Below are 17,781 nucleotides of genomic sequence, written 5' to 3'. Positions count from 1 at the left end.
GTGGAAGATATATATGGATTACAGGCTAAACTATGTGATGTATATCCCATATATTTTTTAAATGTATAATTGCTCTGTATAAGACGCTTCACTGTGCTCTTCTGCGGACCGTGCACACGTGAGATGGGCTCTCTTTCTAAAACACTGTGTTTGCATTGACGTGCCAGTTTCGCCACATTTCCGTTGTACTGGAAGAACTCTTCTGTTTGAACCCTTCGCCATCTGCCCCCTCCTCAGACAGCCCTGCTTTTGAACCTCTGTAGACCTGTGTGATGGAGCTCTGTCTGTTGGGACGTACCTGACGCCGTACACATATGTTTTGTGTGGTAAATTAATAAAAAATGTACATCCAGTGATGATGTCTTAAAGTCTTAAAGCTCTAACAAACTCGCTGATAATATTTGTCTCCACTTCCTGTTCCTTGGGCCTGAAGTTCCAGCTGCTTATCTTCCTTTACTCTCTAATTTACTGTCCTGTATACTGTGAGATATCCATAAATCAGCAATTTGCTGAAATCCCATCCCCTGCGTGAGACAGGAGTCATATGAGAAGACTGTAATCACCGTAGCGTGGAGCCGGAGCGCGGTACTTTATTTTCCACAGTCGCCACAATGATGCCACGCAGCGGCCCAGTCCAACGCTGGGGCAGCTTTTCAAAGCGTTGCAGGGGCATCATAATAACAGGCTGCGCATCAGTATTGAGCTCTGCAGAGTCAGTCCACAGCGCCATAGGGAACAGGCCTGTATATTTTAAATGTATGGTAGGAGTGTATGACCAAAATATGATCAGTATGCCAAAAATGTCACTCCTTTTTGTTTATTTAGAATACAATAATGTATTACAGACGTATATATATACAATATATACCAAATATGTTTAATATATACAGTGCATCTGGAAAGTATTCACAGCGCTTCACTTTCTCCACATTTTGTTATGTTACAGCCTTATTCCAAAATTGATTAAATTAATTATTTTCCTAAAAATTCTACAAACAAACCCCATAATGACAACGTGAAAGAAGTTTGTTTGAAATCTTTGCAAATGTATTAAAAATAAAAAACAAAAAAAGCACATGTACATAAGTATTCACAGCCTTTGCTCAATACTTTGTTGAGGCACCTTTGGCACCAATTCCAGCCTCAAGTCTTTTGGAGTATGATGCTACAAGCTTGGCACACCTATTTGTGGGCAGTTTCTCCCATTCTTCTTTGCAGGACCTCTCAAGCTCCATCAGGTTGGATGGGGAGCGTCAGTGCACAGCCATTTTCAGATCTCTCCAGAGATGTTCATTTGGGTTCAAGTCTGGGCTCTGGCTGGGCCACTCAAGGACATTCACAGAGTTGTCCTGTAGCCACTACTTTGTTATCTTGGCTGTGTGCTTAGGGTCGTTGTCCTGTTGGAAGATTAACCTTCGCCCCAGTCTGAGGTCCAGAGCGCTCTGGAGCAGGTTTTCATCAAAGATGTCTCTGTACATTGCTACATTCATCTTTCCCTCGATCCTGACTAGTCTGCCAGTTCCTGCTGCTGAAAAACATCCCCACAGCATGATGCTGCCACCACCATGCTTCACTGTAGGGATGGCATTGGCCAGGTGATGAGCGGTGCCTGGTTTCCTCCAGACATGCCGCTTACCATTGAGGCCAAAGAATTTTGTTTCTCATGGCCTGAGGGTTCTTCAGGTGCCTTTTGGCAAACTCCAGGCGGGCTGTCAGGTGCCTTTTACTGAGGAGTGGCTTCCGTCTGGCCACTCTACCATACAGGCCTGATTGGTGGAGTGCTGCAGAGATGGTTGTTCTTCTGGAAGGTTCTCCTCTCTCCACAGAGACACGCTGGAGCTCTGTAAGAGTGACCATCGGGTTCTTGGTCACCTCCCTGACTAAGGCCCTTCTCCCCCGATCGCTCAAATTGGCCGGGCGGCCAGCTCTAGGAAGAGTCCTGGTGGTTCCAAACTTCTTCCATTTACGGATGATGGAGGCCACTGTGCTCATTGGGACCTTCAATGCTGCAGACATTTTTCTGTACCCTTCCCCAGATCTGTGCCTCGATACAATCCTGTCTCGGAGGTCTACAGACAATTCCTTGGACTCCATGGCTTGGTTTGTGCTCTGGCACTGTTAACTGTGGGACCTTATATAGACAGGTGTGTGCCTTTCCAAATCATGTCCAATCAACTGATTTTACCACAGGTGGACTCCAATCAAGTTGTAGAAACATCTCAAGGATGATCAGTGGAAACAGGATGCACCTGAGCTCAATTTTGAGTGCCATGGCAAAGGCTGTGAATACTTATGTACATGTGCTTTTTTTGTTTTTTATTTTTAATAAATTTGCAAAGATTTCAAACAAACTTCTTTCACATTTTCATTATGGGGTATTGTTTGTAGAATTTTGAGGAAAATAATGAATTTAATCCATTTTGGAATAAGGCTGTAACATAACAAAATGTGGAAAAAGTGAAGCGCTGTGAATACTTTCCGGATGCACTGTACATATACCAATGCACATTGATAGTATAAGGATCATACATTTCTACCATATATGACAAATACGTATCTGTTTGTTTGGGAAGTCCTGCGTGTCGCCTGGGTCTCAGATTATAGAGCACAGCCTTGATAATAACCCCCGTGTAAGTGAAGGGGGCACTTTACCAGGACAGCCGAGGAGCGGCTGTCTCATTCAGCCTGACGGCAACTGCTGGCTTCTTTCTGTACTTCTATTGGGAAAGGAAGAGAGACGGTGAACGAGTGACGGAGTGATGGAGTGTAGTGTCCGCTCACGGGGTCATTTGTGATTTAGGATAGAGGTGTGTGATCCTGATAGTTTTCTTTGGCCGCAACTGGAGACGTGATTGTGATCTGGATCAGTAAAATGACTTGTTTCGTACTCACAATGGCTACGTCAATAAAGTCTGCTCTCTTGTTGTCGGGCTGTGGGTATGAGATTTTCTCAGCAGCTCCTCGCAAGGTGCAGATGAAGACTGGGGGACTGGGGGACAGGCAAGAGGGCCAAGGTTCAGTTAATGGAACTAAAAAATAAAAAACAGACAGATCTTGGAGGTCTAGAAGCAGGACTGACAGTCAGTGAGTCTCGGCTGTTCGAGGAGGTGCGAGGAAGCAGAGAGATGAAATGATAGCTGATGTCACCCAGCTCCCACCCGTCAGCATTTTTTGTGCCTTTTTTATTTTGATGTGGGTTAATTCGAGCAGATGTTGTGTCTTACAGGGGCACAGAGAGGCTGCGTATTCCTGCAATCTGTTAAGATAACGATAGCTACGGTTTACAGTTCCCCCAGACACAAAATATTAAATACCACCACTGACATGTCAGACCATCTCATTTGATGTCCCTGGTTACGTTCGCAGAGCATGGCGCTCTGGGACAGTTATGAATGGAGCCATTCGCCACAAACAATCTCTGTGTCACACAGCCTTGGAGGGGAATATCGACCATGGATACCGGGACACAACAGGAACATGGACGCATGGCATACGGCACACTGAACCAGGCAACAACTGTCAAATGTTTGTTTGTCTTCATTCTTCTTTGTGCTTTACTGCCAAGGCAAGAGCTCTTATTGAGCAGCTTGTTATTTCCGCCCCCTTGTTCGCAGTAATGCTGTTAATATTGACCTGCCATTCATTATCAAAGGAAGAAGCAGAGCTTTGATCAGAGTTATGAATTGCTTGCACATTAGCGCTGTTACACAGCAGAGCATTGTCCAACTTCGTGGTACTGTTGTAAACCTTGTATACACATTGATCCTGTGGCAATTCCTCTGAGAAGCGCCACAGCAGATGATCGATTGGGTGGATAGAGGGGACATGATCTAGTGTGTGAAGATCTACTACGCAAGCAGAAGAGAAGAGCAAACGTGTGCCAGACTGAGGCGAGGTAATCAGAAGAGCAGATGCGGATGCCTGGTTTCTTTCCTGCCTCTCTCTGTCTCGCTTCCCCGGCCCAAACAGCACACAGAGAATTAAAAAGCAAATAATGCAGCCACTGAAAATTGCTCATAATTACCCAGCCAACATCTCCCTTTAATTAAACCTCTTACAGGTCTGATTAAATCAGAACCCACTGCAGACAAGCAACAGACAACTGTGTGTCAGCAACTCTCTGGGTCTCGGAGGCTTTCTAACCAGGCAACACCAGCGAATCAGAGATTTTTATTATTATTATTATTATTATTATTTTTATTATTATTATTATTTTTATTATTATTATACATTTTTGACCATAGGTTTTCTGGCTCGCTGCCCAGTCAGTGAGCATTTCGGCCTCGAAAGAAACAAAACTGGAGGAAAAGCCAGAATCTTTTCAAGGTAAAAGATATGAAACCACCTCCCAGCCCTGGTGTCTTTATCAGAACGTCTCTGAGCTGGATATTGAGTCGCAGGCGTTCAGCTGCTCCGAGCTTCACAGCAGACAATGGAGAGACTGTAGTGAAGGGACCTGGTGGGCTGGCTGTGTAAGACTTGTGGCATTAGGATAACAGTGCGTGGATTATTCACAAACTAGACTTCAGTATTGTTACAAAAAACAAAAAATGATTTTCTTAAACAATATGCATCTCAGTCTTTAACACATACAGTTCTGGAAAGTGGCAACCAACTTATGGAAACGTCAGTGGCTTCGTCAACAATGGTCATTTGATATCTTTTCATCACAGCCGGGCACGTGCCCTGCCACCCAGAAAGTACACTCCTGCCCTCCCGTAGTGCCCCCTCGGTCGAGAATCCATCCGTCAGCCCGGTCAACAATGAATCTGCACCTCTACCCCCCATTCTGGCGTGGTGCTTGGGGGGGGTGTTTGTGACGGTGGTTCAAACAATGATAAGGAAGGTATAAAACAGAATCCAATAGGAGTGTAAAAGCGACATGCCCTTGTACACTTCCCCGTGTGCCCGTGCCCTCCAAAGGTAATCAGATGACCTGACTATTAATGAATGTCAGTCAGTGATTAGCCAGCAGCAGGCAGGAGGCAGGAGGTCAGAGTGTGTGACATTTTCCTGTTTATAATCCAAGCTTGTGTGAGGCAGCCCTGTGCCTGAACGTTCACAAACTGACACCCAGTTTACCCAGGGCTTGTTTATGGTTGTCCCAAAATATGCACATTGCAAGAACCAAAATAAATTTAAATTTAAATCCAAATAGAAGTAGAATGAACCAAGAGCAAGTGTAAAACAGTGTGTGTGTGTCCTGTTCTCTTTGAGGGGCCGCTTGAGTAATCTTAAATCTTCAGAGACAAGTCACAAGTCAGCAAGAGCTGTAATTCTTTTCATTGTATGTTTACTGATCCAGAAAATTAAACCATTTAAGCACATGTAAATAAGTTAATAAAGTATAAAACTAAATAAAAATGTTAAGAAAGCCTCTAAATCATACGGGTTGATTCAGTGGAGGATCCTGCCGAGGCTGAGCTATAGTGCCTGTCTGCCTGATATCTCACAAACCCCGTGAAACCAGCTGCTGTTGCCAGGTGGCCACTCAGCCTCTCCCAGTGGCAGCTGGGCCAGTGACTCCGCACCACTGGACGCATTAAGAAACATCTCTCATCGGCTCCCCATTTCTACTTGATAGTCAGATGAGGTGATTTGACTCCACTGCTGGGCGAAGCAAGTAAACAGACACACAAACAAAAAACGATGCCGTTCCTTTTAATTTTTTTATTTTGTTGTACACATCCAATGCCCCCATTTTGCAATCAGGCCTCCTGTATTGCAGCTCAGAGTTCGCCCGCCGGCCGATTTCACAACAGCGTAGAGTCCGAGCCCAAGACATCGAGGCTGGGTTTAAAATGCTTTTCGGTCCTTTCGCAACAAAATGCTCTAGTTTTAGCGCATCTGCTCACTTTCACAACCACGGCCATCTTCAGATGTATAGCTCCCCTCAGCATGAAACCACCTTTCCACTTTAACTTAGAATCCATCTTACAAATCTGTGATGTGATTATATATATTTGTTTTGGTTTGCAGACAGGATTGTGTGCTTGTGAATTCCGGTAATCTCCGCCATCGTATCTGCAGTTTCCGTGCATGAAAACCTAATGTTAACTCTGACGCTGCCTGCTGAACGGCCCCTGAACGAGCCAGAGCCTGTGTCTGTGATGCACTGCTATGGGTGGATCAACTGCTTTCTCTCTCGATCGCAAGGGTTTTGTTAGTAAACCTCCATTCTGGGGCTGTCGGTACTCAATCTGAGTCTCAGTGTCTGCCTCAAAGTGACCTAAAGGCAGCAGTTTGCACTACCTATGGAAATCCTTTTGTTTTTCTGCTCAGTATATCCTGCACAAATTATTTGTCAGTCTTAACTATATATATGTACTTATGTACTCAAATTCACCTAAACTAACTGGGCAGTCCCTAAAGCTTTTTTGCCGAGTGTCAGAATGTATATATTTCTTGTACTTGCACATTCTACAGCTACATTTGGGGGAAATGGGGAGCAAAAGGGTTTTAAAAATTCCTGGTTTAGTGTCAGGGATTTAAAGGGGAGATGTTGAGTCTCTTCTCCACTGTGACACAGTACATTTTCCAATTTTTCCTCCACCTATAACCCTTCCCTGGGCACACACAGACAGCCCCCAGCCACTTCACACATGGGCCTCGTTCACAGCCCACGGGCCTAAACCAGCGGCCCTCACAGTGTGCTCCCGACAGTCCTCCAGGTGGTCCGCAGGCTGGTGCCAATACGGGCTGATCCGCAAATAAAGCCGATGTTTAAAAAAGTGAGGTCAACTACCCTGATTGAATGAAAGCAAACATTTCTATGTAATGATTGGATTTGAATAATATGAATCGTTTCATATGACTGGTATTTAGAGACAAGCGAGTGAGTTTTGTCACCAGGTGTGGGGGGCTGGGTGGTCCGAAAAGCTTTGAGAAACACTGGCCTAAACCCAGCTCCGTCCCCTGCCAGGATATAATCCCCACACTGAAAGCAGCAACTCCCCTTCGAGTCTGCCAAGAGACCCTGTAGCGGAGGGCTAATGTAGTTGTGTAAGAATAGGAGGTTGTTGTAATTATTTTATTTGTATTTGTTTTTATGATTATGATTCTTCTTCTTCTGATGATGATGATGATGATTATTCCCGTGTGAGCTGAGCTGAGCGGGGCTGAGGATATTTTATGCAGGAGAGGGGGAGGGGGGGAATGCAGAAGCAGGCTCATGCAGCTGTTGTCGCTGGAGTGGTGGGGGCAGGTGCCAGACAGCCCCCCCAGCTGCCCTCTGTAGATCAGCCTGCAGACAGGCAGCGGCGGGGGGGCTCTCGGGACCGCGGCAGTCCCGAGGCAGAAGACGACACAATGTAGCACATGGTCTTGCTCTCCGCTCTCCGCATTGTCAGCCTCGCGATTGACAGGTGACTGGTGCTTCATTATTTATTTAAACGATCATCCATCTCTCACTCGCATTCCCAGTCTGTGAATCATTTTGAGAGATGGCTGACTGGGAGCTCATCGTTACCCCCCCACGCCCCACACCCACCCGGCCTGTTTTGTGTGAACGTCATCTTGTTTAAAATTGTGTAAAAACAGCAGGGCGGGGTGCTGTGTTTCACACAGAGACTTTTGATATTGCTGGGGCGTACCTGGTGACTGTCAGGGATAGTGTCAGCCCCCCACACATCGTAAAATTACAAACTTGAATCCCGTTGTGAAGGCCACTTTCCACAACTTATAACAAAAAAATCCAACAGGGTGTGATGGACGATTCTAGGGTAGGTCAAAGTGTCCATGTGGCTGAAGGGGCAAAATCTCAATAGAGGGAAACAGCGCTTTGTCGGGTGTCAGAAAGTGAGTGCCTCGTCTCTTGTTTGCGTCCTGCTGACCGCAGTGTCTCTCCTCTGTCCTCTGCAGCGTCCAGGAATGCCCTCTGGAGCCCGGATGCCCCACCAGGGAGCTCCCATGGGCCCTCCCGGTCCTCCCTATGGGGGCAGCCCTTCAGTGCGCCCGGGGATGCCCAATACTGCGATGGAGCCCTCCCGGAAACGGCCCGCCGCCTCCCAGCAGGTCCAGCAGCAGCAGCAGGTGGCGCAGAACCGCGCAAGAAAGTGAGTCTGCGCTTTGTGGCAACATGTCTGTCTGTCTCTGTCTGTCTCTCTGTCTGTCTGTCTGTCTGTCTGCATGTCAGTATGTCTGTGTACCATCCCTTGTCACCCTGTCTCTTTTCTGTCTGTCTGTCATGATGCCTCTTTGCAGTTCGGTCTGTCTTTATTGACAGTCAGTTTTTTTCTGTCTGTCTGAGTGGTAGTTCCTGTCCATGTCTCTCTCTCTCTCTCTCTCTCTCTCTCTCTCTCTCCCACCCATGTCTAGCTAACTTGCACCTGCATGTTTGGCACCGCTGGTCTTGGTCCGAAACTGTATTTGTATTTGCCCGTCTATTTGTTTTCTGTCTGTGTAATCTCTCCCACTGGCCGCCCCTTCCTCCTCCTTCCTGTGACGCTGCCCCGTCCACCTCCCTCCTTCATTTTGTCCCCTGATCTGTCTCTCTAATTTAGCCTGTCTGACATGACTTTTTTACTTCCCCTTCCCCCACTTTTAATGCACAACCTTCTCTCTCTGCTTTGGTGTTGTATCCACCTCTCACCTGCACAGTCTTTTATCTCTGTGGTCTCCCAGTCCTTGCACACTCACTCCGTCTCTGTCTGTCTGTCTTGTCTGTCAGTGTTAAGACCTAGAGAAGACGTTGGAAGCATGAGGCCCTCCTCACACAGACCGATATCCAGCACAGCCCCCCCACCCCTCTCTCCCTGCACACACACACACACACACACACACACACACACACACTTGTGCACCCACGTGTTGCGTGAACTCCTCATTCATTGACTGTGTTATTTGGCCCCTGTTTGCCACCCCCACCATCCCAGAGCAATTCTAATCAGAGAACTTCGAATCCCATCAACCCTTAGGAAACCAGTGGGATTCCCCGGAGCCAATGAGATCGCAGCGAGGCAGATGGACATCAGAGATGCCCAATCAGATCCCACGCTTGGATCAAAGTAGGAGTTTATTAAGATGCATGTCAGTTTTCTCGCGTGTTCATTTTGAAAACAAATCCTCACCCTCGGTCCTGCAGATAGCAACAATTAACTTCAAATAAAAACATGACCACAGACCTGCAGTTCCTGTTCTCAACAGCAACATCTGGGACCCTAACCCTCCTGTGAACGGTTTATCAAATTAATCTGTCCGTTTTTGACTTTGGCGTTTGTTTTGATTTTTCGTTGGTCAGTACGCATGAGTGGAGATGAGAGTTAACCCCCCTGAGCATGAATTCACAGCACTGAATGACTCTGATATTAATAATAAGAAGAAGTGATATGGTTCCACACCAAAGACTGATCCTCAAATTGGAAGCTGTAGGCATTCAGGGTAATGTAAGTAGATGGATTATGAACTGGTTGATGTCTAGGAAACAGAGGGTGTCGATTAGAGGAGTTGCTTCTAACTGGAGTGAGGTTGTTAGTGGAGTTCCACAGGGATCAGTACTAGGGCCTGTGCTTTTTCTAATCTATATTAATGATCTGGACTCTGGGATAGTTAGCAAACTTGTCAAATTTGCAGATGATCCTAAAATAGTTGGCTCAGCAGATACAATCTCGGCAGCACAGGCTATTCAAAGGGACTCAGATAATATTCAGTTGTGGGCGACACCTGGCAGATGAAATTCAATGTGGACAAGTGCAAGGTATTACATGCAGGTAACGAAAATGTCCACTATAATTACACAATGGGAGGAATAGAACTAGATGAAGTAACGCATGAGAAAGACCTAGGAGTCTACGTGGACTCCTCACTTTCTCCATCCTAACAATCTGGGGAAGCAATAAAAAAGGCAAACACAATGTTAGGGTATATTGTCAAAAGTGTAGAATTGAGAACAAGGGCAGTGATGTTCAGACTGTACAGTGCACTAGTTAGAGCTCATCTGGATACTGTGGACGGTTCTGGGCTCCACACTTCAAGAAAGATATCGCTGCTCTAGAGGCAGTTCAGAGGAGAGCAACCAGACTTATTCCAGGTCTGAAGGGAATGTCCTACTGAGAGACTGAGGACCTGAACCTTTTCACCCTGGAACAGAGGAGACTACATGGGGACTTGATCCAAGTCTTCAAAATCATGAAAGACATCGAGCACATCAAACCAGAGGAGCTTTTCCAGATCAGCAGGGACACACGCACCCGGGGACACAAATGGAAATTGGGCTTCAAGGCATTCAAGACAGAAAACAGGAGACACTTCTTCACACAGAGAGGCATCACAATCTGAACATTCAAAAACAGACTGGATAGGATCCTTGGATTACTTAGTTATTAATGGACACCAGACGAGCACGATATGACAAATAGCCTCCTCTCGTTTGGAAACTTATGTTCTTATTTTCTAAGTCAGGCACATGGGGTCAGCTAACCTTGAAGATGCCATGGGTGCATTTTTTTTTTTTTTTTTAATCTTACAAACTGTGCATGTCGTATCACCCAAACTGTCCGTAAAAAACGTATGTATAATTACTGGATACAAACTGTCCTGGCGGCTGTGCTGTGTGGACGGTACTGCACAGAACTTCTCCATATCTAGCCATTTATGAGCTGAGATACAAGTCACAGACAACCCCTTATCTCTCCACTACGCCTCCAGCCTTTTTATGCTGACAGAATTGCCAGGAAAACTAAAACAGTAACCTCAACAGGCGCGGACCATGTAAAGAGATTCATATTAGCGATGTGAAGGGAAGCAATTACATCATTCTGTATAATGCAGATAATGCTCTTGCCTCAGCTTAGTGTGAAGGAGGCTCTAAAGTTTTCATATAGACCTATCAATGCAAAATGAAAAACATTTGTTGACTGGGGAGGATCCCCAAACTTTTCAACGCGATGTGACTGTTTTCCTCAAAAATATGCAAACATGGCCACCTGTCATTTCATAGGCTCTCGAAACCTGCTCTGGCTGAAGTACTGGTGCTATTTTGTCCGTAACAACCCTTTGAGGGTAGACTGGGGAAGGTAGCTCACTGCAGGGCATCAATCGGTGTGCCAGTATTTAGTCTAGCTTTTTGATAATGAGCATTGTTTCCCAGTCCTTCACAGCGAGCGATGGACAGTGAGGTCTGTTTAAAGCTTGGCAGCGGAGACTGAGGTTTAGGACGGCCTGGGCGCTGCAGCAGTGCAGCAGGTCGCAGGCGGTGTGTCTGCTGTAGAGTGGACTCTGAAGATGACCTAGAGAGATAAGCTTCACTCTGTTACTGAAAATCATGTAATGTGACCAGAAAGTGTGGAGAGGTGCCAGCCAGTACTGCCAAAGCCATGAGGAGAAGTCAGAGAGTGGTCTGCGTTGTAATTTGCACTAAAAAACAACTCAATTTGCATTATTGATTTATTTATTCAAACTCTGAAAGTGGCCGCTCACAAATGTCAGTGACTTATCTTTGGTGAATAAATATCCGTTCGGCGCTTTCTGATTGGTCTTCCGCCATTTGTGATCAATAACCCACACCGTCTTACCCTGCCGTGCCCCGAGCCAGTCGGCCCCGCTCAACAGTGAGACGAGGCAACAGCTGGGGTTTAAACGTCTCACGTGAAAGCCTTACTTCCTACAGCAGAGAGCGCTTAAGTTATGTCCCCTTCAGTTGAGGCTTTTTTGTACAGACCGTATAAACGGAGAGAGAGAGAGAGAGACAGAGAGAGGGAGAGAGTGCCACCCTGTGGTGAACTGGCAGTAGTTCCAGCCTGATGTCTTGAAACGCCTGCTGCCTCAGTGAGTCTAATACCAACCTCGCCACAGTGAGGTCACAATGGCACAGCAGCCGACCAGGATTTTAATTAAGAGAGCGTTTGGGCGACACCAAAGGAAAAGGCGTGTTTTGAGTGGATCTGGTCTATAACACTGCTGATTTGAAAAAATAAAAAGCTTGAATCTGAATGAATGTGAATGCACGCCTCCCTTATCTCGCAGGAATGCATGTTATGTCCTGCGTTCGACAGTGCGTGCCTCAGAAATGCATGAGACATTCAGTGTTTTGGCTACTGTGGCAACCTGTGATGTTTCTCTCTTGGATTCAGTACGAAATCTGTGACGGCTCAGTGAATGTTTGTGGCGACGGCTGCCAATTCGATCTTTTACCAGACAGAGGTCTTTGGTGCTACATGCGTCTGAGCGTCAGGGTGTGGCTGCAAATTAATACATATTGCATACATGTAGCGCGAATGAAACACATATTTGAAGACACTGTGGGGTTACTGACACAGGGAGGCCTGCAGCTGATTGTAAATGTGACTGGGCCACTCAAAGACATTACTTTTTTGTTCCTTAGCCACTCCAGTGTAGTTCTGGCTGTGTGCTTCAGGTCATTGTCCTGCTGAAAGGTGAACTTCAGTCCCAGTTTCAGCTTTCCTGCAGAGGGCAGCAGGTTTTCTTCAGTGACTTTTCTGTACTTTGCTTAATTCATTTTCTCTCCTGTCGTGCCCCAGTCCCTGCCGATGAGAAACATTCCCATAACATGATGCTGCACCACCTTGCTTCACAGTAGGGATGGTGTTCTTTGGGTGATGCCCTGTGTTGGGTTTGCTCCAAACATAACGCTGTGCATTTTGGCCAAAAAGTCCCATTTTCATTTAGTCAGACCACAAAACTTTTGGCCACATGGCTAGAATCTCCTGAGTGTTTTTGTGCAGATTTCAAATGGGATTCAAGCTGGGCTTTCTTGAGTAATGGCTTCCTTCTTGCCACCCTACCATAAAGGCCAGAGTGCTTGGGACGTTGTTGTCATGTACACAGTTTGACCAGTCTTGACCAAACCTGTAGCTCTTGCACAGTTGACATTGACCTCTTGGTAGCCTCTCTGATCAGTCTCCTTTTTGCCCAGTCATCCAGTTTGGAGGGAGACAAGGTCTTGGTGGTTCGATACACCTTCCACTACTTAATAATCGTCCTTACCGTTCTCCAAGGGATATTCAAGGGGGTTGATATTTCTTTACATATATATATATATATATGAGCTTCCCATAAATGCTCTGAATTATTTCCATGTGATCAGAATGAAGGACCTATTAATTAGGTGGCTCTTTCTCTTGTGTCATTTAGACCTTGATAGAGAGAGATGCTGTGACTTCTTGCAGATGAGAATGACTTGTGAACGAGAGCTGTCCTCGGGATTCTATAGAATAGTTTTTTCCTCAAGGCAGTCGTCTAAATGAATACTAGATAAGAGCGATCCACTCGTCTCGTGGAAGGTGCAGCAGTGAGTTCCGCTCTGTTGAGGCCTCTAACGAAACAGTCCCATCTTGTTGACCGAGTCTCCAGTGCCGACACCAGTAAATGGTTTAAATCACAATATCTTTGTTAAAATATTCTTGAGTCATAATATAATACTTATATATAATGTTCTCAAATACTACTACTACTCATACTAAAACTACTACTACTACTTCCTTCTACTACTACTAATCACGGCATTTTCCTGTAGTGTAGTGCTGAATAGTTTATGCTTTTTTGGTACTGTCAGGAGAAGCAAGCATCAGTGGCTCTGAAAGGACAGGTGCATATGTACATGATACATGTATCAATCCTTTCAAATGGCCCTCCCAGAATGCACTGCACTGGAGATCCTGACAAGTAAGCAAAGATGCTGAATTGTATCATGGTTCGGTCCCTGTGAAATCCCAAGACTTTCCATCATCCAGAGTGCAGAACGTCTGTCCTGTTTAGGCCGCAGCGCAGGTCTAGGCCGGTCTCCTCCCCAGGTGCCGGTGACCTGGATTTGAACACGGCTCTGTGCCCCCACAGCTGTCCCGAGCCCAGCTGTGTCGTGTGATTGCAGCTGCAGCTATGATTGCTTACCACACTGATGCTGAGGGCTACACCGCAGTGCATTGCAGCCTCTGTGGATAAATACACCCTCAACTGCCTGAGAGGAAGACAGAAAACAAATAAACAAACTGTACAGAAACGAGTGCTGGCATTGTGTAGCATCACGGCGCAAGGACAACAGGACCAGTGAACACTGTTCTGAAAGGAATTATGTAATACTTAATAAAAATAAAAATATTTAGAAATGTAGTCCCCAGAACACTACATCATTCACAGAGAGGTGTTTAAGAGCGGATGCTAAAAGATCTGTACATTTCTGTATCACAACTATCTGGGCGATGTTCTCCTCCAGCTGTGAGAACACAAGCCATGTCCGCCTGTTCTACACATCTGGGTGCTCCTCACAGTTTATGGACCTCAGGCGGACAACGAGACATTTATGCATTAATGTTCTCTAAAGGTCAGTGTAGAGAAGAATTGGTGTGAACGTGATTAACAACAGGAGAACAGCTATGATGGAGCTGTGGGGGGGATGCTGGTGGTCGGCTCTTCCTGCACATCCCTGGTTATTCACAGTTCACTGATTCAAGCCCCCTCTCGCCTGTGGGCTGAAGCTCAGTCAGTTTCCCACAGAGAAAAGAAACAGAAGAAGCATTTAAATGAGAGCAGAGCGTTACTGATTTCTTCCCAATAACAAAAGCTGTAGCGCGCCTGTATGCTGGCTTTTAAGGGTCCCGCTGAGAAAGATACAACCAGAACACACCACCTAGCTGCTGCTGTTGTTTTTGTATTATATATATTTTTACTATTGTCTTTGCTTTATTATCTGGACATTTTCAATGTATCACCGTACAGTGAGTTCATTTCCAAGGTCTGCGCGTCGGAGCCGTGAGGCGGTGTGGTTCAGCTCTCTTTAAATGGGAGCGACCAGCAGAGAAACATTAAAAAACGCAAGGGGGGAAAAAGGCTAAAACCTGGCTCCCACATGAAATAATGAACCAGGGCACGCATTTGTGAAATAAATACAATAAATACAGATATTTCCCTCATGGTTGAAATTGGAAAGCTAGCCGGTACAGGGGGATATACACACACACACATACACACACACACAGTCTATCAATTCAGAAACGCAGCATGCTGAAGTGAGAATAAATTGGTTGTGCTTTAGCCTCTCTCTGACACACGGCGCCTCGATGTGACAGCGTGGGTCCACTGACTTCCATCTCTCCCTCTCTCTCTCTCTCTACCTCACTCTCCCTCTCTCTCTCTCCCTCACTCTACCTCTCTCTTCCTCTCCCTCTCTCTCTCTCTCTCTCTCCCTCTCTCTCTCTCTCTACCTCTCTCTCGCTCTACCTCTCTCTCTCTCCAAATCCAAATACCTCACTTGCCTTCACTGGAGTCTTACAAACAGCTGGGAACAATGTCTGGATGTGTCCCAGTAATTTAGCAGATGGCCTGTGTACTCCACTATCTGTCACCATAGTAACATGCTTTTTTTCCCTCCTTTCTTTTTTTTCCCCCCTCCATAGTGCCAAGAGAAGGAAAATGGCAGACAAGATCCTTCCTCAGAGGGTGAGCTCTTATTCCGCAAAATAACTGTAATGATAACAATAACGATGATTCTGGGGTTTCTGTCTGTGGGATTGTAAAGGGTTCGAGAAGGGGGTGGGTATTAAGCGGGGGGGTGATGGGGAGGTGTGGGGGCGGGCGGGGGGTTGCTGGGGTGGGCCGGGGGGGGGGGGGGAGGGAGGGTTCGCAGGGTATTTGAATGAAATGTGTGGCTGGACCGGGGTTCTGGGGGTGCAGGTGGAGGTGGCGGTGGGGGGCTGGGGGTGCGGTCCTGAAATGTGATCTTTAGTGGTAGACTGATGACTGCATTTTAGATTCTTAAGAGTCTGTCGTTTCAGATTCCAGGAGACGGCAGAAGGCACAGGGTGTTTTCCAAGGTATAGACATGCCTGATTCGTCCTAGCTGTAGCTCAGCCTCTCTGAACCACCGTAGGATGTAACGCAGTCCTGTTTTGTTAATTTGTTTGCTCTGTTGCTATTTCTCCTTTTTTTTTTTTTTTCTCCGTTCGTCGTTTTTTGTCGTTGCTGTTTTTATTTCATTTGTTTCATCTCTTATCCGAGGTTGAAATCTGTCCCGTCGGTCGAGGCTGGAGTCGTTATTGTCCTCTGTGCTTCCTCACTAAGGGCGTTCATGTTTATTCTCATGTCGTTTTGCCTTTTTTTTGTTGTTGATTTTTTTTTTTTTGTGGCGCCTCAAGGGGGAGAAAAACGGCAAAGCGAACATTGCATGGTCTGGGCTCCATGTGTCCGTCCGTCCGTCCGTCTGCCTGCCTGCATTGCGTGGTCGCTGCGGGGCAGGGACTGGGGTCTTTAGAGGGGTGTGAGGGCACTGTGTGAAATTCCCTGGGTGCCAGCCCAGTTTAGAGGCAGCATAATAGGCAGCGCGTGCCGCTCAGAGGGACGGCACTCACACGTGTATTTGTGTGGGTCTGAAGTGTGGCATTCACGGGCAGCTGTCTTTCTCCCGTGCCGACCACACCGAAATACTGCCCAGAGAGGGGAGATTGCCTGTGTGAATATAGATACGTTTTCTGTGCTGGCCGCTGTGGGCGCTCGCTCTGATGCACAAAGCAGAGGTGGCCTGTGAGTCGTACTCCTGTAACGATAAGATCTCGAGTCACACCTGCAGCACACGGACACCAGGGAAGGGTCGCAGGGAAACGGTCGGCAGGACATTCAAATGTGTTGCTGCTTTAACTGCCCTTGGCTTCCATGCCAACCCGTTTCACTATTGTTTCCTCTTCACCTTCACACCTCCGTCTCAGAATCTTTTGTGACGGGAAAAATCAACCACTTTCTGCAGTTGTGGGTCCCTCCTGGGCGCGGCACGCTTACAAGACTTGTTTCTAGTCTTTCCCTGCAGTCATTCTTAATTCAGAGGTACAAACAAACTGAGCATGTCCAAGATGTGAAGCCGTGATGACATAGAGAGACAGAGCCGTGATGTCCAGGGGAACTGACGTTACATCACAACTCCAGCGACGGACTCGAGTCTACGACAGGCCCTCCACGCAGCCAAACTATTCTGCCCATGTGTGTAACTGGGTTCCCTGGAGCTTTCAGGGTACAGAACCTCACCGAAGCCTACGAATGCAGGGTCTTCGCTTGGGGCAGGGACCCACGGCTTCCCAGGCCCTTGTCCAGAGCCCTGGCAATCTCTCCTTGCTGCTGTCGTCGCCGCCGCCGCCAGACATCGAGGACTTGCCCTGAACCCAACAAGAACACCAACGCTTTGCTGTGAAAGTGTCTGGATGCCTGTCTTTGACCTGCCTTCTGGTGTCCCGGCACATGTGCACTTTGCGCAACCAAATGAGCCCAAACCCAGATGAAGCAGCCGCTAAATCTGCAAGTGTCCGTGTGTTTGTCATGCGGTCAAAAAGGCAGTGTTTGTGTCGAAAGCCATTTTCCTGTACGTTCTGTGGACCTATGGATGCTTTCGGGTTCTGATGGTGGTTGGTGGGTTTCCGGGGGGCTCGGTGCACTGGGCTGTAGACTGTGGAGAGAGGGACCGAAGGTTTGTACGCTGATTAACCCACAGAAAACTGTGTGTGTGTGCTAAGCTGAAAGGAAATGAAGTGGGAAGAATCTGTGGTTTATCAGCAAGCGGTGTGTTCAGTGAGGTTTAGCGTCTTCTTATCAAACAGTGGCAGGCTGTTCCTTTTCTTTCCCCCCGGAGATTTAGAGATCACAGATGTCATACTGCCACACAGTAGGCAGAAAAACGGCGTCCGGTTGTGTGAAACAACATACTTTTCCAATTACTCCCCTTGGTTTCCCGTTAAGCACTCTTGGGGTTTGAAGGCGGCGGTTGTGCACAGTGGTCAGTACTCAGTCAGTTCTCCACTGAAGGAGAAAGCTGCTGCACTTTCTGTGTCAGTTTTTTTGTTTTGTTTC

At 46.8% G+C, this 17,781-nt stretch overlaps 1 protein-coding gene across 8 annotated transcripts in view; it reads left to right on the top strand.

Moving 5' to 3' along the window:
- LOC136762380 (SWI/SNF-related matrix-associated actin-dependent regulator of chromatin subfamily D member 3) overlaps window positions 1–17,781 on the top strand; it is a 69,588-nt gene that overhangs the window by 30,177 nt on the left and 21,630 nt on the right. For 3 of the 8 annotated variants that reach the window (XM_066716235.1, XM_066716231.1, XM_066716232.1), the window contains exons 2-5: window positions 7,861–8,054; window positions 8,916–9,005; window positions 15,348–15,390; window positions 15,726–15,764. In XM_066716235.1, the coding sequence (XP_066572332.1) occupies window positions 7,861–8,054; window positions 8,916–9,005; window positions 15,348–15,390; window positions 15,726–15,764 (366 nt within the window). The remainder of the gene's footprint in view (window positions 1–7,860; window positions 8,055–8,915; window positions 9,006–15,347; window positions 15,391–15,725; window positions 15,765–17,781) is intronic. The other 5 variants (XM_066716233.1, XM_066716234.1, XM_066716237.1 and 2 more) reach the window with 3 other exon arrangements.

This window comes from Amia ocellicauda, chromosome 2, assembly GCF_036373705.1.
Source record: "Amia ocellicauda isolate fAmiCal2 chromosome 2, fAmiCal2.hap1, whole genome shotgun sequence".
Taxonomy (NCBI): domain Eukaryota; kingdom Metazoa; phylum Chordata; class Actinopteri; order Amiiformes; family Amiidae; genus Amia; species Amia ocellicauda.
The sequence above is the reverse complement of the archived record's forward strand: the minus strand, read 5'-3'. Positions and strand labels throughout refer to the sequence as shown.